Source organism: Onychostruthus taczanowskii, unplaced genomic scaffold (genome assembly GCF_017590055.1).
Source record: "Onychostruthus taczanowskii isolate IOZ18803 unplaced genomic scaffold, ASM1759005v1 scaffold68, whole genome shotgun sequence".
Lineage (NCBI taxonomy): Eukaryota > Metazoa > Chordata > Aves > Passeriformes > Passeridae > Onychostruthus > Onychostruthus taczanowskii.
This window is the reverse complement of record NW_024504566.1, coordinates 1,532,905-1,560,774: the sequence shown is the minus strand read 5'-3', so window position 1 is coordinate 1,560,774 and position 27,870 is coordinate 1,532,905. Positions and strand designations below refer to the sequence as shown.

Sequence of the window (27,870 nt, the reverse complement as noted above, 5' to 3'; positions counted from 1 at the left end):
AATTAATTTACTATAGTCCACTAGTGTCAGGAGAAGTATTAAAAGTACTGGTTTAGATGTGGATTTAAAGAGCATCTACACACTCCAAAGGAATACCAGTATATTTACTTCTCCAGCTCTGAAATCAGCTGGGGGTTACATACCACCTTGGCTCACAAATCAAAACTGTACAACTGCTGTTTGCACACAGAACACCTCCTTTCCCATGACTACCATGGTTTCCATCTGAGAAACACAGCACCTTAGTTAGCTGGTCCCAGAGTCATTTAGAAGACTGGGCCATTTGAGTAACTGCCCATTTTGTTTATTGCACAAACTTGTTCACAAGTTCCAACATGCCTTCATCCATTTAAGAAGTACAATATTAGCTGCACCTACATTAGCTGCATATCCTATCAAGTGTTACAACATATTTTCTTATTTTCTTTCAGAAATTTTAAGACTGTGTATAGTTAACATATTCATTCTTCAATGAGGTCAGATTTCATTATATTTAGACATTAAAAGTTTGTTATTTACGTTACCCCCTACTGTTCTTACTTATCACTTCTTGTCTTCCACCTCTACAGCTTAGTTCTACATTTAAATTTATTTGGTTTTTTAATATACCATCTTTTAATTTTCAATTGTGTCACGTAGAAATTACTTGATATGCTGACAAATTTTTACTCAAAATGTTTAACCTGATTATCAACTACAACATGAATAGAAAGATGGCAGGACTTTAAATAAAGCTCTGTCAGTCTGGGAATGGTATTTGGGAGGAACCTGCAGTTGTATTTGTATTCATTATCTCAGGCAGTGATAGAGTGAGAAATTAATTTCTGTTAGCCTACATATAGCTCATACATGTGAGCAAGAGACTAAAGGGAAGAAACATCTTGGAATTCTTAGATTTCTCTTTTACAGAGAATAACTGCTAAAAGACTGCAAAAATCTAAGTTTATGTTCAGACTATATGAAAACTCCAGTAATTCTGGTGAAATTATTCCTCAAGGATGCAATATTTTGAACCCACCACACAGTGAATGATATATTAGTTCTTGTCGACTACCAAAGAGGGTAAAATTAAGTCATTAGTTATAGAGAAAGACTGAAGAGTGACTCAAGGTGATTAACAGTATAGCAGTTTATTAGGCATTAAAGGGTTATCATTATAGGATCACTTGTATGATTGCCTGCTGATGTAAAAAATAGCTGGAGGGCTGGTGAAATTCAGTACTCCTTAGGATAGCACAGCTCTACTGAACATACATGACCTAACCCAAATCAGTGACTTACAAGATTGCTCCTGGCAGTACTTTGCTGCTCATATGCCCTAGTTACAGTTTCCCTACACAGTCTAACAGGGAAACAAACCAAGAAACCTGATCCCAGCAAGGCGCCACTTTGGGCAAAGATAGGTGATCACACAAGTGAAAAAATGCCATGCATCTGGTTACCTGGTCAGCCTAAACTATTGCCCATAGCACTTTCTGCCCCATTTATAGCTTTCTACAGCCACAAACAAGGAACGGGTACGAACTCTAGGCAGACACACAGTAGTTCTCTGAAACTGGCTACAAGGACAGTGATAAGAAGAAGGCATGATTGCTTTTGGTGTAGGCAATCTACTTAATCTCATACTCTGATCAACTGCTAAGAGGTTGGAGAAAATTTTCAGAACCAGATTTGTACCATCTGCATTTCACTCTACTACTAGTGCAACTACTGTCAAGTTACTGGAAAATATGATCACTGCTCTTATGTACCTGGCAGTACTGTGGGATAAATATTCCAGTGCAATGGAAGAGATTGAAAACAACCACAATTTAAGTAGAAAAGGAGTTATTATTATGCCAATAAAATTGACAGAGGAACTGAAACTACTTAGAAGCTACACTGAACTCTCACAGAAAAAGGTGATCTAGCAACATGCTGAAGAACAGCTTTCTTAACAGAAAAATTGCACTCCAGCTTTAGAGAGGTCCACAATAATTTCCCATGAACTGGAAAGCTATTCATGTTGTTTGAGATCTTATCTGGTTTCTGCACATACATAGTTCATAACAGACCAAAACACAGTAAGTTTAACCTGTGCAACTCTATACTACAATTTTTAAGGAAGTACTTCCAAACGCTTTCTAAAGAGTACTTGGGATTTGAGAGGTGTGGGAGAAAGTGGAATTGAGAGAGAAAGAACAAGAAAATGCAGCAACTGATTCCAGATCAATTCCAAGAACACAATTTTTAATTTAAAACTACTACTTTTCTTCAAAACTGTGAAAAGTCAGTGTGGATCTCAGATCCACTGTGAACTTTCGATTTTTTTCCCTGCACATGTAAACAAGAGAACAAGGATAAGGACAATGTCTGGTACTGAGCATTACCAGCCAGTATTTTTCATTCCCATCTTACCTATTTCAAAGCATGCATTAGCACCTCTGTCCAGAAGAAGACGTACTACTGCAAAGTTAGCCACACTGGCTGCACACATCAGGGGAGTCCATCCAAACTGAAAGCTAGTTTCTATGCTGATACCTGTCAAAATCAAAGAAATTACAGATTTCTGTTCTGTACTAATAAAATATTATCTCAATAAAAAGAGAAAACAGGAGACTGCAAGGTTCAAACACAATCACCAGAATTGTTTGTTAGTCCTCCTAAGAGCCAGAATGGCTAAAATGGCTAGAAGCATGCCTGTCAGAGAGCCCAACCCTCCCAAATGCACTGAGAATCAAGTACAAACTGAGACTCATCTGACAACTTTCTATTAAATACCTGCAAGCATTTTTCAATCCTTCAACAAATATTACCTCCTCTAGAAAAGTTTCCTTCAGTTGGTTCCATATTATTCCTACAGTGACCATGGATAACCAAAAATACTTCTTTAGGAAAAAAAAACCCCAAAACTATCCTAAGAAATTTGTGGCAGTTAAGCTACTTGCATACTTTTTAGTGCAAAATGTGTACTTTCCCTGTCGTGGTATACATCACAGATGTGTTCAGTGTAGCAATATAAAGTCATTAAAGCTGAGAGCCTAACAGGTCACTGCTCTTGGATTGATTCTTTAATTTCTTATGATCACTGGAATTGCAGAATCGATAAAGAGGTAGCAATTCAATGAAAGCCACGTGTTGAAGCATTGTAACATCTGCAAGCCACAGAATTTACAATCAAATCTCCTTAGCAATGTACACATACTAGCTGCAGTTAATGTTACAGCACACTGGCCTATGTGCAGTGTACAAAACTTTTCACTGAAGCCCACAGAAGTTCAACAAGGGGAGCCAGCAAATGTCCTTTAGCAGTCATATCAGAACTTCCTTGTAAATCACTTCAAGAATTCAGCAAGTTTGACATTCAACAGCCCACTGAAGTAATACTAGTAAGAAAAAAATATCCAAAAGCTGTCACCCTGTGAGCCTTTAAGTCTCTTTTCCTCGTGAGAAGAAAAGCAGTCCCATCTAGGACTTCTTACTTTACTACGTATCAGAACAACAGCAACAACCTCCTTGGCAGTTATACATAGACTTATTAAAACACTTGAGAGGCATTTTCCTCAATGCTTTCTTTCCATGGACAGCAGCCAGTATCTGCGATGGTGCTGGTGCTTTTTTCCAGTTCTAGAAGTAGAATGGGCTATGTGGCAATATGTTGCTTGTCCTGCACAGTCTCCTACCATCTTGGTATTGACTGTCTTGAAGTACCACTGATTGTCCCAATGCCAACAAGCTGCAATCCCAGAGGAAGACAAAGGACAATTGAAACAGGAACAGTTATGTGGCTTCTTGGCTGCTTGGTTATAGGAGTTGTTGACTGAACCAGAAGTGTCTCACCTTGATGACTACTCAAATAGGTTATTACTCTCACTACATGAGCTGTTATTAAAGTAAGCAGTGTTAGTTCAGCATTTAAAATGACCCTTGAGATTTTCTCAAGAGAACAGTGAAGCACAGAAAAAACCTTTTAGTCAAAAATCAGGCCAGATCCAACAGCCAGAGGGAAGTGAGGCTGCTGCACTCCAGAACTGCAGGTCCAACCCATATGCTCAATGCTGAGCTGTATTCCCAGCAGGCACAGGCACACACATCACTGGTCACAGTGACCAACACAGACACACAGAGCGCTCTTACGAACACAGCAGCACTGGCATCAGTGTGCCATCCGTCCCCTCCAGCTGCTGGCACCACAGACACATGGGTCTCTGACTTCTGGTCCCACCCCCATGACTGGCACAGCTTTCACTCACTCCTGTACATGGTCTCTACTTCTCTGAGACTGCAGAGGCAGGCAACTGTATTCCATGATGGGCCTGAGAGAAGCTGGACCAGGGCATTATTTGGATTCCCTCACCTGCCATTATCTGTGTTCCTATGCAGGTATGAGCAGAGGAGCTTTTCAGTTACATGGCCCCACAAATTACAGCTAGGAGACAAACTAGATGCAACACTCTTCTTTACAATCTGAGTTACAGAAAAATATCCTCCTGTTTAAGCAGCAAAGAGGATAAACACATTCTGGCCACAGACAAACTCTACAGCAGAAACCATGTGAAGAATTATGAATAATGGTGAAGCAAAAGAACAGCAAAGTAAGAACTTTTTTTTGGTGACTATTACTGTTTCTCCCATATCCCTTTCAGATACTTTCTTGACTGTGGCTAATAATAGCTATACTAGAAAGGCTGTTTTTGCAGAGAAAAATGTAACTCTGCTAAATAAGTCTACATATGACACCAAAAATATGAGGTCTTGACTTCCATTCAGTTGAAGAACAGCTCTCAGTGTTGAATTCATTCATATTCAGACACCATTTACCTGAGAGGAAGTGCTAAAATGCTAGATTCTCTAAGACTTTTCTCTAGTAGAAGTATTAAGTCTGTCTGCACTTAAGGTCTGTTCCCACACGACCTTAAAGCTGAGTCATATTAGAGCTGCTGTTGTCTCCCTCTGCTGGGCCAGCTATGGTGGTCACCTGACTCAGGGCTCAGAGTCCTAAACTAGCTGAAAAATTATTCTCACACACTAGGCACCCTCCCATTTCTGTTTTTTACTATTACTTGTAATTCCCTGAACTGGCTCACAAAATATGAGATGAGCTCCAGCACTCATTCTGTCATGAAGTAGTAACTTCTAATTGCATTTTAGGAAATGGAACACGGTGTGAAGGGTTTTACTTCTGAAGCAAACCAAAATATCCAACTCATCTTTGAAGGTGCTACTTGCTTGCATTACTTTTTGTGATATGTACTTCAGAAACTTTTTCCTAAGTTCCCATTTAACAGAAGTGGTAAGGAAAAGCATTGTGCTTGTCCATCTCCTCAAGAAGCTCTGTAAAACTGCTTCAGCATCAAAAATACTACGGCAACATCTAACCAAGCCAGAAGACAACACAGTCTCAGTCTACCTGAAGGAATAGCCCCAACCCTTGCTAGGAAATCCACTTCCAACAAAAACCTTGAGTTTGGCTGACTGCTGGTAGTGATCCTCCTACAAGCTCTTCTATACTAAAGGTATTGCTGGTGGCAAAGATTTAATCTGAGCACAGATCCCCTGAAGGACAATGTTAGCTTTCTTCAGGAAGACCTCCATAATAGGCACTGTGTTCTGCTGCTTTGCAGAACAGTACTGGATGGGTCAGAATGTACTGCTGGTCCCATTTTAAGGAACTTACATATTCTTTTATAATACTGCCTTGTTTGTTTCAGGAGACAGAAACTAGACTACATGAATCCTTGGCCTCAACCTATGCTCTTACAGAAACCTATTATCATCTTCCAACAGCACAGAACTGTCCACTGTGCAGCATGCATCAGCACACAAAGTGAACTATTGCTGTTTCACTGCAACACAACAATTTAAAATGGATGGTGTAGCAAAACAAATCAGCAATCTGAGGCACAGACATCACTAAAATTCTACTCATAAATAAGAATATATTGTCTCAAAGCAAGACAGATGTATTTCATGCTTGTACTGCATTTCTTGTGTTCCAAGCCATGCAGTAGTTTTGCTTAATTTAAAAAGAAAACCATTCCTCCATTGTGGTGAGAAACAGTTGGGTTCTAAAAGGGCAAATAATGTCATTGTTTCAAAACTCAGAAAAGCCCATTGCTAATCAAGAAACTACTTTCTTCCCCAAGACAAATTTTCCTCAGAGAACAAGCTCTTGGTTACTATATTCTCCTTGCTTGCTGAAGCAGAACTTCCTGACAATTATCACCAGGCAGGTCAACTCAGCTATGCAGTTTCTGATTGCCCTGGATGCTTGAATAAGTGATCCAATCTTCCTAACACTGATTAACAAACACATTAGAGACAAATACTGAGTAACAGAACAGGGAAAAAGGTTTTCAGTGTTAACACAGACTACTTTTTAGTGACAAATGCCACAAAAAGCCACAAAAAGACCTTTCAGAATCACAAAATCTTTGTTCAGCTGATGTTGCCAAGACAGCAGTTATACATAGGGCACATACCAGACACTTACCAGTGCTGTGAAGGAGAGGAAAAAAAAAAAAAAAAGAGGAAAAGGAATTTCCAAACTGGGGAAACATGAAAATAAAAAAGCCTAGCCTCCCCTTCTTACCCCATGCTGTACGACTTTCAACACCAATGACCACCCACTGAATTTTCCCCCTCAATTTAAACAACCTCTAATTCATTGTAATTGGTATTTGCATGTTAAAGGTTCATCTGAAAACAAAGAAACACGTTATTTCATAGCTCAACCATAGTTTTCTTAATTTTCAGGTCTCCTGACTGACAAAAGAAACATAAATTAGAAGGAATGTGCTAGAGTATCAACTCTGAGTCACTAAAAAGGTAATTTAATCTTCCAAAATAATGTGTTGAGTGCATGTAGGAACATGTGAGTTTTCAATAAAGGATATAAAGTCTTGTTTTAAATGAGAATTGAAATTTTTGCTGAGTTCAATAAAAAATATTCAACTTTGTAACTGACTTTTCCTCACCCGAGTTTAAGAGTTCTTCAATTAATGACACATCCCCACGAAACAGAGCCTTCTTTAATGCCTCATTCTTGTCTGCCTGCAACATTTGATCCAACTGCTAGATAAATAAAGAAAAATTAAGTCAAAATCTGGAGACTGTTTCAAGGCAAAAACAATATAGCTTGGTTTCAGTATAAAAGAACAAATAATCTCTGAAAAGCCATAGCACAGAAGAAGAGGGGAAAAAGCATCATATAACTTCTGTTCTTCCATCCCCATAGATCTGTTCAGCGTCTATTATAAAGCATAAGTTTTAAAATAAATTTCTCTGAGAGGTTCCATTCTCTGAAAATGGAAATACCTTCTTTCTCAACAGACCTGCTATCCTCCCATGCTGCTCTCAATTTTACTTACCACAGTTTGATTTCAATTAAGATTCTCTTTCATCTTATGACACTAGAAAAAATTTGCAATGCATTTATCTATCTTTTTTTTAAAATTTTATATTTCACATATTGTGAAGTACAACATTAAAAAATACAACTACCAGATATGAAAGTTTGAGCTTGAGTCAGGGGACCTCAGTGACTAACTGGCTGGCCTAACAGCACAAGTCCACTGCTGTGAAGGGTTACAGCTCCTCTGTCATCCTAATTCTGTGGTGACAGAGGCATTTGTAGAGCTGCATCATAAGCGTTCTGGCTGAAAAAAGCACTGACCAAAAGACTAGTTAATGCCTCAGACAGTTACCTAATTTGTTTGCAAAAGCATCATAGATTTCTGACGCCAGTGTCCCAAAGCTGCAGACACAGCTGAAGATTCTGCTGGAGCTATATCAAGTGTACAAAACATTTACATACACTGGTAAGCAGAGGACGGATTATTCACCAGTTTCCTTAGAGACACAAGTGGGTATGAAATGAAGTTGTCTTTTATCATAAGTTTTTAAATTCCAATTTATAATTTAGAAATGTACAAATTTTACAGCACATTATAGCCCATCTTTCCTATAACTTTTGTAAAGACTAACAAAAGTGTCTACAGAATCACAGGTGAGAAACAGTCAACGGAACAATTCAGCCCTTTTTTTGTTCTACTCAGATGACAATTTTCAAACAACACACATCTTTGGATAGGAACAACTATCTAAAGGTCACGGCCTCTTAAAACACTGGCTATAACCTTTAGCCTAAGACCTCAAGAATTCAGTTATACTTCCATTTTTCAAGTCTGGTGATGAGACAAACCTATGCTTAAAAACCCTCACAGACAGCGAGAGTTTCTCTCCTCTACCTCACACTGATGGATACTTCACACCTGTTAGATGCAATAAAACTACTGAAATCTTCAAGTCAGCCAGAAACAGCCTCAAGAGATTTAAGATATAAAACAGCTTTACAGGCCCCCAGTCATTTTCAAATTTACTCTCATGCTGAAATACAATTAGGACTAGGGTCAGCTACTTAAGGGGAGAAAGAGCTTTCAAATAAACATTAAGGGTTTGGTAGGTTTCATTTACTGGACTGAGGGTACGCTAGCATTACCCTGGTAGGAAACAGCCTGAGTGGAAGCACCAGCCGCACCCTCCCCTGGGACCCACCGCGCTCTGCTCCCCTCACGGTTCCACGGGCCGCCCCCACACCGAGACCGCCCGGCCATAGCTGGCGGGCCCCGGGTGCAGGGAGGCTCAGCCCCACCTGCGGCTCCTGCCGCACGACGCCAATGTCCCAGTCGCCGTCATCGCTGTCGCTGCCCTCGTCGCCGCCCGCCACGACGCGGAAGGAGCACATCACGGCGGCCATGCCGGCCCTTCCCGCGCGCGCGTCGCCTCAGCGCAGGCGGGGCACGTGGCCGAGGCGGCCGCTTCCCGCGCTCCGCCCCCGGCCCCGCCCCCCGGGCGTGAGGGGAGCGCCGCGGGCAGAGCCGTGCCCGGGCGGGGCAGGGCCGGGAGCGGATGGGACCGTGCCCGGGGCGGGAAGAGCCGCGCTGCTCCGCCCCGGGCAGGGCAGGGAGCGGATGGGACCGTGCCCGGGGCGGGAAGAGCCGCGCTGCTCCGCCCCGGGCAGGGCCGCTACGCCCCGGGTATGGCGGCGCGGCTCGGGGTACAGGGGATCAGTGGCAGTGGTGCTGTTAGCACGTGGGGCTGTGACACTGCGCACTCGTGGCTCCGCTTCTTTGTGGGTGCTGGGAGACGCTGCAGAGCCGTGTGTGAAGTTGTGCCTTTAGATCTGTGGCTGGTCTGTGTGTGTGGATGCACGGTAAAAGACACGGTTCCGCTCTTTAATCGCTGACGTCATTAACGCGCTCCTTCCACGCCGCCTCACCTCGCAGCAGGCTGTGAGGTCACTCGTGTGTGTGTCACGCAGGGTGACAGAGCCCGGGCCTGCGGCGGGCACAGCCGCGTGGGAGCGCGGGGCAGCAGCTGCGCGTAATGAGCCAGCCTTTGGACCCCTGCCTGGCTGCACAGGGCTGGGCTTAAAGTCCCACGGCTGTGCTGAGAGCTCTCTCTAATGACCGATAATAATGCCTCATCCATCACCAGGTTCGTGTGAAACTCTTTGAAGAACAAACGAGGAATGATGTTCTGCATATCATCCACAGGCATCATTGCTCCTTGAGCTCATCTCAGACTTTGCCCCGGGTTGAAATGGAATTGAGCATCCACTGACAGAAGAGGAGTTTGGTCTTGGAGAAGAGTACAAAATGACACGTGTAGTCCGTATGCCTGTAACACTGTAAAAATGTAATTAAAATGTGTTACCCTCATCTTGATCAGAAGGTGTCTGTGAAAGTTTTCTTATTTATTTTAGTTTTTGCTTAACTTTTGTTTCTTAATGCAGTGCAATGTGTAAGGCAACGTTTTCTATGTTGGGATTTGCAGGTTAGCTAGAGTTATGCTTAGAACATACTAAGTGCTATAAAAATTGCACATATTAAAAAAGAAACCCTCATGGTCTGCATTTTTCAATAGTCTCCACTTGACATTTTTAATAGCTGCATTTTCTGGATTTTATTTGCTTGTCTGTTAAATATGACAGCCTGTTTGCATTAAAGTATAATGGAAGTCAGATTCTTAACAATGAGGAACTCTGGTGTAAGAACTAGGTGAACATTTTAAATGAACTCCCGTGAGAGAAACTTCCAATTCTGGAAACTTGATAGAAATGCAAACCCCCTTCTTTTTACACAACCTCTTCAGAGCAAAGGTTGCTAAAATTGACTCAACTGTAATACATGCTTCCATATGAAGGCTTAGCTTTATATGCTTATTTTTTTATTTAGCTGTATACACTAAATCTCGGTTTAAAATATTTTGGTAATGAAGATATATTTTTTACCATGTGTAATAATCGAATGGTTTTGTAGCCATGTTAGTTCTTCTAAAAATGTAACTTTTATTCTAAGTTTTCAGGATTTTCTAGTACTAGTCTGAATATTTCTTGTTTTCTGTAGAGGAAAAGTAGTACTTATGCCTTTTTTGTGCAGCTTCTCTGTATCTGTATTGACTCCATCAGTACTTAACTTTATAATAACCATAACCAGAATAAAGCTTCCATATTATTATTAATTTAGCTTAGCTGTGTTACAGAAGATGGACTTGCTAGTAGAACTTATATCCCCAGTGGCTAAAATCGAAAGACAACTGAGTGTGATGTTTTACAACTGACATCACATGTTCCAGGAGAGTTATTTCTAACTGGTGCTGGTACTATGAATAAATTCATTATCTTTAATACACTACCAATTGCTTGGTATTTGACAATTGTGATTTATTTTTACTGGTTCAGATTTGGAGATGGTTGGTTTGTTTGTGATTTTTTGGGTTTTTTTTTGCCTTTTCTCTGCATTATAAGCCATCCAAATTAAAATGTCACAAAAGGCACTTGAAATGCAACCTGCATGCTGCTGGTTTCTCAAAGGGCACCACTCTAGGAAGGGCATTTTCAGCAACAGGCCTGATAGTATCTAGTGTTAAAAGAAAAAAATCCCAACTCCTTTCAAAGGCTCACAGTGTAGAAGAACCTTGCAGACAGTGTACCCTACAGCTGTTGCAAATGTGAACAAGACAATCATACAGAAGCTGGTAGCAGGTGATCTCTTCTTTTGTGTTTGCTTGGTACTGTAAATCAGGCAATATTGTTGATGTAGACTCTCCTTTTCCACATTCCTCTTACTCCAGCTTATTTGTGACCTTGAAGTCTGTCTTGATTTTTCAGCTAGGCAGACTTATTTATCTTGTTTGATGGTATGGTAAGTCCTGGCTGTCATCCATATTTGTGAGATATCAGTGTGTTTTTACTTATTCCTGTATGAACATTTCCTAACATTCTTTTCTTGTTGCTGTGCAGTACTCATTTTACATGCAGGAGGTGATTATAGAATGGGTCAAGCTGGGAAAATTGTAAGAGATCCTCATTCTCAGAGAGGCTTAGTAGCTCTGGGTCTGCAGAATTGACAAATTACCAGTAAATGTTCAAATGGGAGATGGTGAACTAACAGCTGTACCAGTTCCATGGTTAAGAGCAGTGCATCCAGGAATCTGCATAATTTGAAAAAAGTCCAGTAAAGTAGCACAAGTGATTGCAATTTAACAGGTCACTTTCATGAAACAAGTGGGAAACAAAGTAGTTTATGTTGTCCTGGATGATTTTTCAGCTGACTTGTAAATAGCTGTAGCATGTCTTATATTTAAGGTATTTCAAGTATAAAGATGGACACTTATTCTCTCGAAAGCACTTAAGAGGTCTGTGTTCTTTCGGTGATCTGAAATCACCCTTACTGTTAAATCAGTTTTAGTTTTGCCATTGTGAAATTTGGTTTAGATGCTGCACTGCAGCAAATTGAGGTGTTCATTTCAGTAATCATTCTAATGGACTTAAAAAGATGGAAAACATTTAATTTAATCTGTTTTGCTTATAATTAATGTCTTACAGCTGTATTCCTCCTGTACACTTTACCAAATCTATCTGGATGGTACCTGATGTAAAACTTTCAATCTGCTGCCAAACGCATGAGTATAAATTGTATATCAACTGGTTTTCTGTTTGTAAAAATTGTTTTCTGGTAGAAGCATTAAACCACTGTCAAAATTCCCCATACTTAGTGGGGAATTCATGGACATGATATAAATCTGAATCCTGTTGTGAAAATATCTCTTATTATGACAATAATGTATAAAAAAAACCTAGAACAAGAATTAGGATGTTGAATGTGCTTTCTTTTATTTTAGTGTCACTCAGGCAGATTTTTAGCTTCTTTTCATGTAACCTAGAAGCTTTGGTCTGTGTAGCAAGTCCGTGTCAGAACAATTCCTGATATTACTAGATGCAACCTCTCTATTAAAAATTCCTCATTCCTTCACTATCTCGACTCTGTTCTATGCTGTTTCGTCCCCTTAATCTTAACTGGCAGTACTCCCACTTCGTTATCATGGTGAGTACCTTCTTGTTTCAACCTGTTGACTCTCTGCTGGTACTCAGGCAACCACTTGTAATAGTATTGCCTGTCTCTTAGAAACTCAAATGTTTGAATTTTCTAAAGGCTGTTTATAATGATCAAGTGCTACTTTGAGTTTTCTACACCGTTTTTTCTACACCTTTTATTCTGATATCTCACTTTGGCTTACTGCTTTTATCAAGGTTGAATGTTATCCACATATTTCAGTATATTCATATATGTAGTATTTTTATTGGTTGCCACATTCTTATTTTGCTTTGACCACTTCAAAAGGAATATGGATTCTTGGAAAAGGAGCTAGTCTTGAATGAAAAGCTGGCTTTGCATTATCATGTTTGGTGGTTTGTATTGGATTTTTTTGTCTTTCTTTTCTTTTGTTAGCAAAGCATACAGTCTAATTTTCATGTCTTCATACTGAATGGCTTTGCTATCACAGGTTTACCACAGAATGTTAAATCTTTGGTTATCTCTTACTTTTACAGCTGCTGGGACTGCTCACCAGTAGTCTCTGGCATTGTGACAATTCCCACACATATATTGTCTTTTAGACTTGTTTTGTTTGAGTTTATTAAGTCAGGATGGTATTTTATATTATGATCTATTATTCTGGCTCTCCAAAGTCATACTAGTAATTCAGAGCTCCTAAAATTTCAGTTTCTATTCTGAGAGGAACTGTTCAGCCCCTCACTGAATTCCTGGGATGTGCTAACTGGACTTTGCTACCGATTCCTTTAATTTCATCCATCTTTTCCAGCAAAGTCATCATATCCTTTACATCTGCTTTAAGGTATTCTCTTCAAGAGTAATTGTGATACTATCCACATCCCCAGTGGTATAAACTAAAATTGTTACAAATGTCAACAGTTGAATCATGAGAACATACTGTGTGGGAAAACTATTCAAAGATGTTGTATTGTTTTCTAGCTGTCTTGTACTTTCATTCTTATTCTACTCTCCAAACTTATGTGCAGAAGTGTCTACCTGTGGAAGAGACTTTTATGATAATTTGAGCTGTTCTGTTACAGCTGGTCCAAGTAACAGGAAACCATAACTCTTCCTTCTTGGGCATGTGGGAGCAGGTATGCATTGGGGATGCCTTGATTGTCTTTGGTTGACTGCAGACTGAGACTGAGCATGACCAGGTAGTGTGCCTGTGTGGCCATAAGGCCAGTGGCTCCCTGGCTTGGATCACAAATAATGTAGCCAGCAGGAGCAGGGCAATGATTGTCCCTCTGTACTTGGCACTGGTGAGGCCTCAAATCCTGTGTTTAATTTTGGCCCCTCACTACAAGAAGGACATTGAGGTGCTGGAACATATCCAGAGAAGGGTAACGAGGCTGGTAAAGGGTCTGGGACAGAAGACTTATGAGAAGTGGTTGAGGGAACTGTGGTTGCTTAGCCTGGAAAAAAGGACGCTCAGGGGAGACCTTATTGCTTTCTACAACTGTTTAACAAGAGGTTGTAGTGAGGTGGGGTTCAGTCTCTTCTCCCAGGTAAGTGATAGAATGAGAGGAAATGGCCTCAAGCTGCACCAGGGAAGTTGTGGATTAGATATTAGGTAAAATTTCTTCACTGAAAAGGTGAGCAATCTTTAGAAAAGACTGCCCAGGGAAGTGGTAGAAACACTGTCTTGGTATTGTTCAAAAGGCATGTGGATGTGGTATTTGGGAATATGGTTTTGTGGTAAACGTGGTGGTACTATGTTAATGGTTGGACTCAGTGGTCTTTTCCAACTGTAACAATTCCATGCTTCTAAAGCAATGATTATTGGGCTTATAGTAAAAGGTTCCTTCCCTCTAATATATCCCTAATATTTAAATGGCCATAGTGCAGCCTCCTGTGTGCTCATATAGAGTCATGTTTATCCATAGGATCCTGTGTATGTATCTGCAGCTTTTCCTTCCTAAATCTCTAACCAATGGCATAACTCCTTCATTCAAGTTGCTGTTGCCATAGATATAACAGTTCTCTTGTTACAAAAACCTCATTAGTTTCAGTGCATGAAATCAACAGGCACTAGTATATGAAGAAAGATACCTTCTGTCTAATTGGTGCAATAAAATACTCAGCAGTTCCTATCTACTATGATACTGTAAAATTCCCCGAGTCCTAATTATCCTATATAACAGAACTGTCCAGGTGATTGAAGACAGCTCCTTCTTTGTTAGTGCAGCTGTATAAGCTGCCAACAACTGTTTGATATAGATTTCTTTCTCATAATGCTTTCCTACAAAGCTTAACTTGTACTTAAATTTTGGAAACCCAATTGCCTATGAGGCTCTGCAATAAAAAAAAAAAAAAAAAAACAAAAAATTGCCTCTGTCCCATATAGTTATTTTCTCTGCTTTTCCTTGAAATACCCATTTCTTTAACCAGATCATCCAAATCCATCATGGAATATATCTGAAATCCAGATGTATATGTGGGAAAAATGGACCATATGGCTTGCACTAAAGAGCCATGATCATAGGTTTCCTTGTCCAGATCAGCCAATTGTAACAAACCTCCAACTGAAAAATTTGGCAAACTTTCTGTGAAATCTCCATGTGCTCCTTTGGCAGCAAGCTCTGACTGGTAATTTCAAGCTGACAGGATTTTGTAACAGGCAAATATTCCCACCAACATGCTTCATAATTTGCTAGCATCTCTACTTAAATAATTCATGATATAATAGAATTAGCTTGCAGAAGTGACACTGATGGGATTCTTATTATTGTCAGGATCTAGAAGAACAGACAAAAGACAGCATGCTTTAAATAAGATTTTCCCAGCACATGGAAATTTCATCTAGGTGTCAGGATATCTAACCTCTTATTCTGTATTTAGGAGAGTCCTTGGGAAATCAATGGTTCTAGCTAGCATCTTTTTGTTTGTTTGGTTGGTTTGATTTTCTCTTTATTAGACTTACTAGGTTTACTTCTGTTACCTGGAATGGGATGGACAGGTTTAGATGAAGTGACAACATAATTAAAGCCTGTATCATAATTCTGTGGAGAAAAAAATAAAAAGGAATTAATTCAGTGTGAATTAATCTTTGAATTTTTTCTTTGTGATGTTCACATATTTAGTGCACAGTTTTAGAAGTGTTTATATTCTTGTTCTTACTTGGTTTTGAATTTTTCCAAGTCAGACACTGTATATACACATAGTTAAATCAGTAGACTTACACAGAGATACAAATACACTGCCCTTTCACCTCGCTTTTACCTAGCCTGCTTTTCTGTTTATTCGTACTTTTAGCCTTCCTTAGTCCATTCCAGCTCTGAAGAACAAGGCATTTCACTTTCTCCTTTGCCTTGGAGATTTTGCTGCCTCTACAGCTGATCTTGCTTAGTTTTACCAGGAGCTGAAAGTATCGCAGCAAGAAAGAAAGAAAGCAAGCTGTGTTAATGATACAATATCAGTTAAGTTTGCATGAAAACTTATTCAAAGGGGAAAGTAGGGAAGGAAAGTAAGTTGCTTTTTGCACTCATCACAGAGTTAGGTAAACCTATGATTTCTACCAAACTGAGGGCAGAGAAAGTTCCCTTTGTCAGGAGCAGGCCAGTGGACAAGGAAAACTGTGCAGCTCAGTAGTGCTGGCTCTTTGGAAGACCTTTTGAGGCTTTCTCATTTTTTAACAAGTCATCACTTTTCCCTTGAGCCCTCTGTTACACCAGTAGCTAACAAAATATCATTAAAAATGCAACAGTCCTCTCTAGGCTTTGCATTGGCTAAAACACAGTGAGATTAATAGTTTAAAAATGGAATTTTAATGTTTTACTAAGCTTTATACTGAAACTGGGAAAGCCTTTACACACCGAATCTTTTGCAGGAACAAGCACGAAAAGAAATACAATACTGAAAAAACATTTAAAAATGTTCAATAGATTGTGATGATAGAAATATTATGGTTACATACCTCAGTCTGTCACATGTTCTTAAGTATGTGTTCCATTGAACAGCAAGCTATTAAAACCATCAGTGTGCCTGTTTAGAGACAGACATACTGAAAAAGAAAATACATTATTGAACTTGGGCTAATAATTTCTTCGTAGCAAAAATTAGCTGGTGCTGAAAGCTACACTTGAAATTATGCATTATGTGTAGGTTTAGGTGGCCAGTATGGGAAAGTTCTATTTTTCCATAAGCCTTGACTCTTTTCAGGACCCTTTTTGGTCAGTTTGAGTTAGGATTTATAATTTTTATATGCATACTTGATGTTCTATATAAAGAATACATGATTGGAAAATAGGTTTTCACAGAAGTGTTAAATGGGACTAACCTCATCTAAGTCTCATCCACATTACCTAAACAGCATAGCATGGGTATTTACAAATAAATCTGTAGACAGCAGTGTTTGTTGAAAGAAACTACTTTTTTAAGGAATTAATGTGACTTTTAAAGCATATTTTATCTTGAGCAGCATGAGTCTGGAAAAAAGGAATTCGATTTCTTCATTACATTTGGAAGCAATGTTAAGGTTGTCTATGTTTTCAAATAATTTAGAATTTTTTTTTTTTTCTCCTGCTTGCGCTGTTTCTACTTTTGGTTTGTAAATACAACTTGTGTTTAACATCTATTTGTTATTCTAGTCTCTTTATTTGTATGCATTAGCAAAATAGTCTTGTTTTACCTGCCCACAACACCACTGATCATTTTGCAGCATGTTCTAATGTTACACCTTTGAGGTGACAAAGCTGTGAGTCACTGTGTGGAAGAGAGTATTACAGTCAACAGCAGAGAGTCACATCATGTTGTGTCGGGGCTATTAACTGGCAATGAACTGGTCAGAGCCCCTGACAATCCAGGGACCATAGTGCTACAAGGAGGAATTGAGAATGTGTATTCTCACAGTGAGTCATTGCAACTCTTCTTCTCGCATGCCTCTTTTGATCTGCCAGAAGCACTTTCCTGAACTGGTACCAAGATATTTTGCTTTCATCTGTTCTCAGGATCTGTGGGACAGAATGTGGTGCAGTGAATACAGAGTCATGGTAAGAGCAAGGCATTTATGATTGACATGGTGTGCTTGAAGGGCAGGACCCCTCTGAAGTAATAGTTCCTAGATGGTTTCTAGTGTGAATGCTTGGTTCTAGTATCCACACTGTCTAAATTCAGACTTTTCATTTTTACTTGGGAAAAAGCAATAAACAATCTTTTTGGATTAAGGACAATTTTCTTGATTGTAGTTTTTGCTGACATAAATTAGTTTATTTGAATACTGCCAACAGGATCTCTTCTGCCTTGTCTTGCTCAAGTGAGTGGCCTTTTTCACGCAGAGGCACATAGCTTTAATTCCTATACAAATACTTTTTGTCTAGGTGTCTCTGCAATTTAGAGTAATGGAGGAAAAAGTTCACAACCGGGGAACCTCTCTAATCTATTACCCCTAGGTCTTGAGGAACAGTGTTAAATTTGATCATCTTTGTTATAAGATGATAAATACCGATCTTGGTTTGGGGAGTTTTTTTGTGGAACAGTAATAGCATGTGATTCATTACACTGTTATTTGGGAGAACTGAATTAGGGTAAAAGAAAACAAACTCTGGGAAGTATTGCTTTTTATTACAGATGGATTCTTGTAATGATTGTGTTATGAACATCCAATTGCTCTCCTGAACTGTTACTCTCACTGCTGTACTTGCTGCAATACTTTTGTTTTTGTTAAAAACAGCAACTATTCTTGAAATAGTGTTAAAAGTTTTTTTACAGGTAATAGCATAAAAAAGACATTTTTCTTCCAGAAAAACTTGAGGAATCAGGAAGAATTTTATACTAAGGCTTCTAGAAGCAATGAGTAATTATTAAGCCACTTCTAGTGATACAGTCAATGATCAAAACAGCAATGACAGAAGCATAATGAGAACAGTGGATTAAGCATAAGGAAAGGCATTTGGTAATGTAGTGTTCAGTTAATGGCATTGAAACTGCTGTTTGAAAATAAATTTAATCATAAGCATAGCATGTGGGAGTAATACATCTAATAGATCCAGAGATTATTAAAAGGCAAAAAAGAGATTTTTGATTGATCAAACAGATGGATCACATGCTTCATCTGTTACTGAGTTGCAGCAGAAACTTAAGGAACATCCCACTTGCTTTGGTTGGGCTACTGTTTACCTTTCTCTGCCTTTAACACATATATATATATATATATATATATATAATTGCAGGAAGTAAGTAAGATCTGAGGGCTCTTTTTAGGTAAATGATATCTGAAGCATTCTGGGTTTTGCAAGCCTCTGATGGGTGTGGATCCTGGCTTGGGTTAGGCTAAATGATTTTTTTAAAAAGCCAACCTCCTAGAAGAACATAAAACAGAAACTCAGTACCTGAAAGTTATAGATCAGGCAGGGAAATATCACCAAGTAGTTGCTCCCTTGTTGGGACAGCACTGGTCCACACCAGTTTTAATTTAATTTCTCATGAATATGTTATGAGGGGTATCCCAAGTGGGAATCAGTTGGTCTCTATGTGTGTACAGCTAATATACCTACACAGAAAATTTTAGTACCCCCTTCTCATGAGCTCTGGAGGATATTTCTTCTTCACTGTTCTATAGATCACCTTTTATTCTGATGTAAACAGGGTTGTTTGCTGGGGGTCAGCTGTGTCTGGAGAGAGGCAGGTTACTCTTTCTGTGTTTCCTTTTTAAAGGGCTGCCTTTTTGCAATGGAATCTGTTTGCTGTTCCTGTCTGCCCAAGCAGACTATTTGTGACTAGCTACCAACTCAAGCCCATTGGATACAGACAATGTGCTCGACTGGGTGTAGGCACTTGGTGTTCTAGCCTCTGTTTTGAGAGGGAACTTTTCCCCAGGCCTTTGTAGTAGAATAAGCATATTTATAGTTAGATAAGAAGGTGCTGGAATGGTCCCATTGCTTTAAGAAGGTGCCTCCTCATATGCTCACTGTTCAAAATTCCTGTGACATATCTCAAGACAAATGTCTTGTTTGCCATTTTGGTGTTTGGAATTTTTTTTCTTTTTTTTTTTCTTTTTTTTCTTTTTTTTTTTTTTTAAATTGATAAATACATAAAATGAGGTCAGCCACACCAGTGGTTCTATCTGCATTTTTCAGCATGGTGTAAATTTAAAAATTCTCTTCTTATTTTCTTTCCTAGCTTAGTCTTTGAAGAACAAAATTTAATTTATTAAATTTCTGAGTCATCTTCAGTGCTTCTACTCTTCGGTGTTTCTACTCTCAGCTTAGCATCTAGAATTCAGGAAACACAACCTTCAACTTTTTTTTTTCCTGGTTTTTTTTTTTTTTTTTTTAAATTGCTATTCTTAATCATCTCTAAAGGAAGGGAGTTAGGAATCTCACCACACCTCTGTTTGACTACTTCTTTCTAAAAATCATAAATGTCTACTTTTCTTTCTGACTTCTCTCCACTTATCAACCCCTGCCTACCTTCTTCCCACCCAGGTGTAACTGGGTGAACCTGCTCTTTCAAAAGTGTGCTCGGTCTGCTTGACTGAGACAAGCAGAAAGGTAGCTGAAGTTGGGTAAAGGGTGAAAGAGAAGCCTTTAATATGCATGTTTCTGGCTCTTCTTTTTACAGGTTTTCTCACAATCTAACAGTTTGTCTTGCTTACATGTTGTATCTTACCTTCATAATGAAAGCAGTTTGAGAAGAGTGACTAGAATCATGATTTAGCTGACCTTAGGTAGCACTGCAATAATAGGGAAAACAACTTACAAGGTAATAAAGTAAACAAACAGAAAATATCTCTTATTTCTGATTTCCAAAATGAATTTTTTTTACAGCAAACAGACACATAAGTTTTCATATTGTTTCATTTTCTTGTACTTTTCTTGTACATCTAGCACTCGGATTTTGCTCCTTGTTTTCTAGCTCTAAAAGAAGCGTCTAAAGCCATTTTATATTTCTGTCAGAATGAAATTGCCTTTATTTGTGTCAATAAAAAATGATTTAATTTCCTGCTGCCAAAAGTATATGACAGACCTATCTACTGTGGTTGCCTCCCCTAGCCAGGATCCTGTCAAGGATATGACAGTGAAAAAAGTAAAGCTGTAGTAGGAGATGTTTTGTGATAAACAACATATACCAGATGTTGCCTCCTAAATTCACAGAAATAGAGATTGTCTCAATAAAAAGGCATTTCATATTTTAATTTTTTTAAAGAAACCCCAGATTTTAATAAACAATTACTGTAAATGCATTAAATATTTCCCTTCCTCTGTACATGTCTGTGTCCTGGTTCCTTAAAAATCTTAAAAATCCTAAAAAGCTTAAAAATCTGTGGGTCATTGAGTTTCACAGCTTAACCATGCATCAAATAAAAAAGTATTTCCCTTTACTTATGTATTATGCAAAAGTATAAACAGAAGTCTTGATATTGTTTGTCTTTCCTGATTATTATTTCAAATACATAATTTTTTCATTGTTGTCTAACTTCTATGCTATTGTTCTGAGAAAAGATGAATGAGGCTGAGGCAGATATTTGAAGAGAAATTTCATTTCTGTACAATATAATTCAATATTTTAATTATTAATTTCTATCTCGTAACTTACACCTTCTGTTGTCCATTCTTTCATTGTGCTGTCTACAATTAGACCCACAGGAAGTTCTTTCCCTCAATGGTTATACTAATTTATAATCTGTTAGTGTGCATGAATAGATTGCATTTTTCCTTTCACACAGGCACACAGAAGTGTAAATTAAGTTTCTGTTAGCCAGCAAGGGAGATGTCTATGTAAGGGTATAGTATTAAATTCCTGTTTTTAATTTCTGTCGTAAATGCAGTTAGAAGCAAAACTGCAAATGTTTTCCCTTTCTTAAGTAATGAACACATTTTAGTAGTTATAACATTTTCCGAGTATACCTGGCTTTTTAAACTCTGCTGCAAAAGCATTGTGCTGACATTGACCAACTTAATACTCCTAATTGTAGCTAGGTAATTCTAGAAATCCCTGGGTAGGGAAATAAAATGGAACTTCTAAAAGAGCCTTTTTGATTCTAGAGTCTAATCTGAAAATGCTTTCTCTGATAACTCCTCAGAACTGCTTGAGTCTATCATTTCAGTGCTCAGTGTTGTTAAATTTGTCCATTTTTTCTTATTTTCTCTCAGAACTTACTATTACCATGTCTCTCCCATGAAAAAAAAAGAAAAAAGAGATTATCCATTCTCCCATTCTTCTGTGGGAAGAAACTGAGACACCTGACAAGTGTGATGTATTTGGTTTTGTTGGTTGGTTTTGTTTATTTGTTTTTCTTCTATCAAGTAACACCTTTCCTTTCAGAAAAAAAAAAAAAAAACCAAACCAAAAAACCAAAACAACAGAGAAACAAAACCAAACAAAACAAAAACCACATTGTCCCTCATTTGAAATATAGTGTTCAAATAAAAGATTGCAATTTGGGTTCCATAAAGCAGCTCATGACTGGGTGCTTCATTGTCTTCAAGTCAAATAGCTTTAGCAGAGCAATCTCAGAATTATAATCCAGGTAGGTCTCTTACCAGACAAGGGAGATGGTGGCAGAACTCAGTGGAACATGAACTTCCTCACCAGTCTGTAAGTCTCTGTAAAGCACCTCACCCTTTTGTTGACCATCTTTTTATTCCTTTATATATGTCATTACATCAGGATGTAACATTTTGGGTTTTTTAGTAAATAAGTCAAAAGTCAGGAACCTGAGTTGTGTTATATATCCTTATATTGCCTGCTCCCTTATTTTTGCAGTGTTAACAATGATAGCCTGTATTTTACAATAAGCCTTAATTTGCCTACAGCCCTGGGAAGTATTTTTTGGTCTGCATCATCTAGGGGTGTGTAGGATTGAATTGCTCTGCAGGTTTACTTGCAACAGTGGCAGACTGGTCTTGATGATCAGACTTTATGTTCTGTCAGTTTAGCAATTTTTATTAAAAAAGTGTCATCTTAAAAGATCATTTCTTACATCTCAGGAATTCACTTTGAAGTGGAGGAATGCATTTTTGTCAACGTGTTCTGTGGACAGCTTCAAGATTGATGTCTGCTTTTTCTTTGGTAGCAACACCACTGTGCTGTGATTGTCTAACATGATTCTTATCCTATCTAGCATGATCCTTATCCTGTAATATGAACTTTTTTTCTTGCAGAAAAGTCACAGGCTATTTTGTAAATAAAGAGGGGGGGAAGGGTGTTTTATCCATAGCTGTAAAATGGTGGGTTTCTCCTGCTGTCCCTTGTGTAAATCACAGGTTGACATAAATCTACACAGTTTCAAGAAGTCTTGCTTTCAGCTTTGAAATTCTCAACTATTCAAAATACAGCTGTACCTGTTTGGTTTAGCACAAGTAGCTTCAAGATGTCATTAAGAGAAACTTTTGACCTCATATGAGATTTTCATTGTGTCCACAGTGAAAAGTTGTTGATTAAACTCAGTAACTCATGATATTCTGCTGACATCTGCCATTAAAAAAACAAAACAAAACAAAACAAAACAAAACAAAACAAAACAAAAACACCAAGAAAAAGGAAGGACATCACTTTTCATTTTGGCTGGAGAAAACCCTTTGTGAAAATGTCAGTCAGTGACCAAATCCTTGTTCTTTTGTACTTGAAAAAATTACTGGTTTTCTGAAGCTTGACCAAATACAGGGCTTTAACCTACTAACCTGGATCTCAGTGTGGCCTCTGGAAAGGGTCTGGATGTGGGTTGAAAAGGCTGAAAGGAGTGCATGGAAAACAGTGGATTGTGTGCTGCCCCACCCTTTTTCTTCATGTGGAGTCCTGTCTGCCCCTTTAACCACACAGTGACCTCAAAAGTTTTGGATATCTTTAGGGGAGCAATTATCCCACATTTTATTTTTTTTTTAATTTTATTTCATTTTTTTATTCTGAATATTAAAGCAGCTTCCTTATTGAAGAGGCAATTGCAGAAGCAATTTTAGACTATTTCAAGACTAGAAAAAAGACCAAGTCTTACAGTTCTTTCGTAACTGGAATAATGGTGGTTTGCTTCCAACTTTTTCCATTAAGTTCAGAGAATATTTGGACCCACACAGAGTTGTTTTAGGCAAGAGTAACATACACCAAACTAAGCATACTTTCAAAAAGAAATGGGTTAAGGATCCATCTTGCTGCATGGATTCACATGGTAGAGTTTATACTGCATGATCTTTGCAATAACATTCCAGTAAAGATGATTCTATTCTCAGGGCTCGGACAGCAACTCAAGCTCTTTCTCTTTTAAGCAGTTGTAAATAATTAAACACTTTTTCTTATGCTCTAGGTAGTTCAATAATCTTTGTTGCTCAACTGTTTAAGATTGCTGGCGTGTATCTTTTACTGAGTCACAGAAGGTATCAGTCTTGGATTTTTGCCCTTTTAACTTCAATAATACCATTGTTCTGGGATTATTACATGACAGTGTGACAGGAAGAAGTTTAAGCTATCTTTGGAAACATAAACCTTGCAAGCTTGTCTGACTTGGATTTTCAGGCTCTTAACTCCCCTCACTACTTCTAGACTGAAAGTAAACAAACCCTGAAGTTTTCAGAAAACTGTTTTCTACTGCAACATCCAAAGAATCAAATATATTTTATCAGGTGTAAAGTGAAAAAATATACCCTAGATTTGGTACCTGTTGTTTTTCCATTAGCTTCAATATTTGTCAAAAGTTGTCTCTTTTTAAAAATTTCTTTTATTTTAATGCAGATACCCTATCTGCCAGGACAATTATTGTTTTGTGATTAAGCTGTGAACAGACTGTTAAAACCCACCACAAGTCTTGATATTATGAGAGTTACGCACAGAGGATTTTCACCACTTTAAGAAATCTTCTAGAAAAATGAGTAGTATGATTTTCTTATGTAATCAGGGCCAAAGTCTGAACTTCTTCTGTTCAGATTCTAGGTTCTTAAGGACTTTATTTGACATAAACTTAGTCAGCAAGATTTCAGTCAGTACTTTGATAGATCATGCAGAAAGGCAGATCAAAATGACACATCAGTAGGTCTAAAAGTTTATACTTGTTTTGATGCATCAGTAAATAGATAAATAGAAATAGGTTGTCACAGAGTCATGTGCTTCTGAATGAAAGAATACATTTACATTCCCCTTGTTGTGTGTCTACAGTTTCAAAAGGCTTAAAAATACCTTCCAGTTTAAAAAGGTATTCTTGTACTAGTTATTAACTCCATAGACCAAATGACATCACATGAACATATCTGACTATTGTCTGATGGTTCCATGTAGTATGATGTTACAATTTTTGTTGAAAGTTGTGTGCAATTTGAAGTGCTTTGAAGAAGTTGGCGTGTAATGCCTGAAAAATCAACCTCTGCAAATTCAGTATGAGTTGCACCATAGTGAACACCAACACACAGCTCTTCTGCTATTCCTTCATCAAGCCTGTGATGTATTCTGCACTGTTTTCCCTCTTGTTATTTCCATGTAAGATCTTACCAAAATGGGATCTGCCCATTTTACCTGTCCAGAATGAAAGGTCTGGTACTCTCATGGTACTTCACCTCCCAGCTGCATATGTTGTGTCACAGAAGCACATGCCTCATACAAGATCTGTTAATTTCTCTGGAATATTAAACTGTTTTCCATATTTTTTGAGACCATGTATTGAATTAACATAGATACTGGTGAAGCGTCCATAACTCTGCTTGCCAAAAGTATCCAGTGTGCACAGATTAAGAATGTTAATCTGCTAATACTTGAAGCATTGACTGAATCAATTTTAGCAGTATTAAGACGAGGTACTGGAATGCAGTTTTTGCTTGTGGAAATGGATCCAACAGCTGTCAGTCTGGCAATTTCTGCATGTCCATCTATATTCTAGAAGTATTGTGAATGTGGACTCAAAAAATATTTGTCTGGTAAATATCTGAGAACTGTTTACTTTTTAAGTGAATGCTGCTATAGCTTTTATCTTGGTTAAGATTCAATCTTTGATATGTTTCCTGGGAATAGAAAAGCTCTTTGGAATTCATAGTGGTATAAGCCAAACCTGACAACCAGTATGTTAAGTAAGATGTTGCTAATTTGCCCACAACTAGAGAATGCTGTGAGGTCCTCAGCAACTAGGGGTAGATATTTATAAGTCATCAGGTAGAATGCTTGTGCTGAATAATAAATTATACATTTACTTAAAACTGTAGTTGACAGAGTTCTTTCATTGTTGCTGCCTTACTGTTTTGAATAGTTTAATAATGTGTGTAAGCAGCTCTGAGACAGAGTAATCAAGTTTTTGTAACTGACAGCTGTAGGGTAGATTAAAGCCCTACCTATGGAAAAGTGGCCAGACTACTTTCCCAGCTTGTAAGAGATATGAGGACCTATACCTGACCCATATGTTAAGGTCATTCTTTTAAAAGGATTTGAAGTAAGGTTTCCCACCATTGTTGAAATTACTTGGAATGATGAAGGGAACCCAGGTCCAACTGACTGTACAGGGAAGCTTGAGAGAAAGACCAGTGTCATATTTGTGGATAAAGTTCTCTGCTTTTATTAAAAAAACAAACAAACAAACAAACAAACAAAAAAAAAACCAAACCAAAAAAAAAAAAACAAAAACAAAAAACAAAAAAAAACACCCCAAACCAAAACAAAACAAAACAAAAAAAAACACAAAAAAAAAAGAAAAAGAAAAAAGAAAGAAAAAACAAAACAAAACAAAATAAAAAAAAACCAAGAAAAACCCAAACAAACCAGACTTCTTTGGGGTTGAATGAGATATTGCAAAACAAAATTATTAATTACAAAAATAGTAGTTTCCAATTAATTAAAATATTCAGAAAAAAATGAGGGTTTGTTTAGAGATGTGATTGATAGGTCAGTGCAGTACTTTCTTTTCAGAAGATCAGAACTGAGAGACTGAGAAAAGAAGTTTTTCATCTTAAGCAACTACAGAAAAACAGCGACTTAAAGTGTTAGTTTTGACAGCTCTTTTTCTTCATTTGCTGACGAGATTGTATTTAATATGATCATGCTTTCTACTAAAAATTTCTACCCCTTTGTCCAGTGATATTAATCAAAAATCCAAATATAATTAAGTTTTTCAGGATCATAGAATCATTATGGTTTCAAAAGACCATCAAGATCTAAAAAGTCCAGTCTTTGAACAATGACCACCAATCAACTAAGCCATATTCTTCTCCTCCTCTTGAAAACCAGCAACTGGATTAAAAAACAAACAAACAAGACCCAGACCCCCAATGTATTGCTGTACCTAGGAAAGGGAATGCAAAACTCCTTTGGTGACTTTGCATGTAAAGCAAATCCATGCCCTGTCTTTCCCTGCCTTGCCCCTTGCCATGGATTTTTATCCTTACCATGGCAAAGCGCTAAGTGAGTTTTCTTCCTCCTAAGTTCAGATCCCAGTGAAAATGCACCTCTCTGGTGGGGCTCTCAGCTAGATCAGAAGCCTTACACAGCTTGACATGCAGTCTACTGGCTTTGGAGTAGAAAGGGAGCAGGTACCCAAAGGCACGGTACAGCACCCAGGGTTGCCATAACCATGGGAGCGTCCTGACCAGCCAGTCTGCTTCCCACGTGTGTGACTTCAGACTGCCCATGGCCTGTTGGTTCTCCCCTGGCTGACTTACCTGCAGGAGTGTGGGAGCCAGGGAACCAGCTCTGCTCACATACTCATCCCTGTGATGGCAGCCAGCTTTACTCATCCTCCTGTTCTCTGCCTGGCTGTCTAACTCAGCCTCACTGTGTTTTCTTCAAAGTCCGATAGATGGTGGATGTGGATACATCTAAAGGACAAAGTAGCTGTTGTCTCAGTGTATCAAGTTGCATTTCTGTAAAAGTAAAAGTAGTTCATGTAACTGAAATGCATAAATAATACTGAAGTTTGAAGTATTTCAGTCCCTAGAGAAGAACAGAAATATTACAGTTTATTCCTGCTCACAGTAATGCTAATGACAAGTTCTACGTTCATGTCAGCTGTGTATGTCCAAGATCCCTGGAAAGGTTAGGACTCTGAAATAAGCAAGGAAATGTACCAGTGGAAATGTTGCGGATGTGTGAGAGAAAAATGACAATAAATATGTAAAACAAAACAAAGAGTTTAGGAGTTTTTGACTGAGGGATGTGTGAATGTAAAAGCATCTGATTTATTTGCAAAACTATTGGATCACAGAGCATGGAAATCATCACTCCATGGGTTTTGATGAACTATAGCTGGTACTTAAGAAGGTAGGCAAAGAAATATTCTAAGTTTAGAGAAGAAGTGTTCAAAATTAGGGAAAGTTCGTGGAATTTTTCATGTAAGAAAAATTACATAATCAGCAATGATTGATGGGATGTCTTTGTTAGTCCTAAATTTGCTACATGTGTGCAAATCAGCTCTTATGGTAATAGCCACAGGGAGATACTGTTATGAAGAATACTTCATTACCAATTGACATTTTAACTAGTTTGGACCTGATCCACTAATGGTTTCAAGTGACTAACATACCTCACTTTCTAATGTAAATTAAAAAAAAAAAAAAAAAAAGTCTAATCCTCTGCTCAGTTTCTGCTTTTC

The 27,870-nt window shown here is 38.2% G+C and overlaps 1 protein-coding gene across 1 annotated transcript in view; it reads right to left on the bottom strand.

Moving 5' to 3' along the window:
• ASZ1 (ankyrin repeat, SAM and basic leucine zipper domain containing 1) overlaps positions 1 to 8,737 on the bottom strand; it is a 35,323-nt gene extending 26,586 nt beyond the window's left edge. The window contains exons 1-3 of the mRNA XM_041421048.1: positions 8,633 to 8,737; positions 6,957 to 7,053; positions 2,398 to 2,520 (exon numbers count right to left, since the gene is read on the bottom strand). Coding sequence (XP_041276982.1) covers positions 2,398 to 2,520; positions 6,957 to 7,053; positions 8,633 to 8,737 — 325 coding nt within the window. The remainder of the gene's footprint in view (positions 1 to 2,397; positions 2,521 to 6,956; positions 7,054 to 8,632) is intronic.
• Positions 8,738 to 27,870: the final 19,133 nt, after the last annotated feature.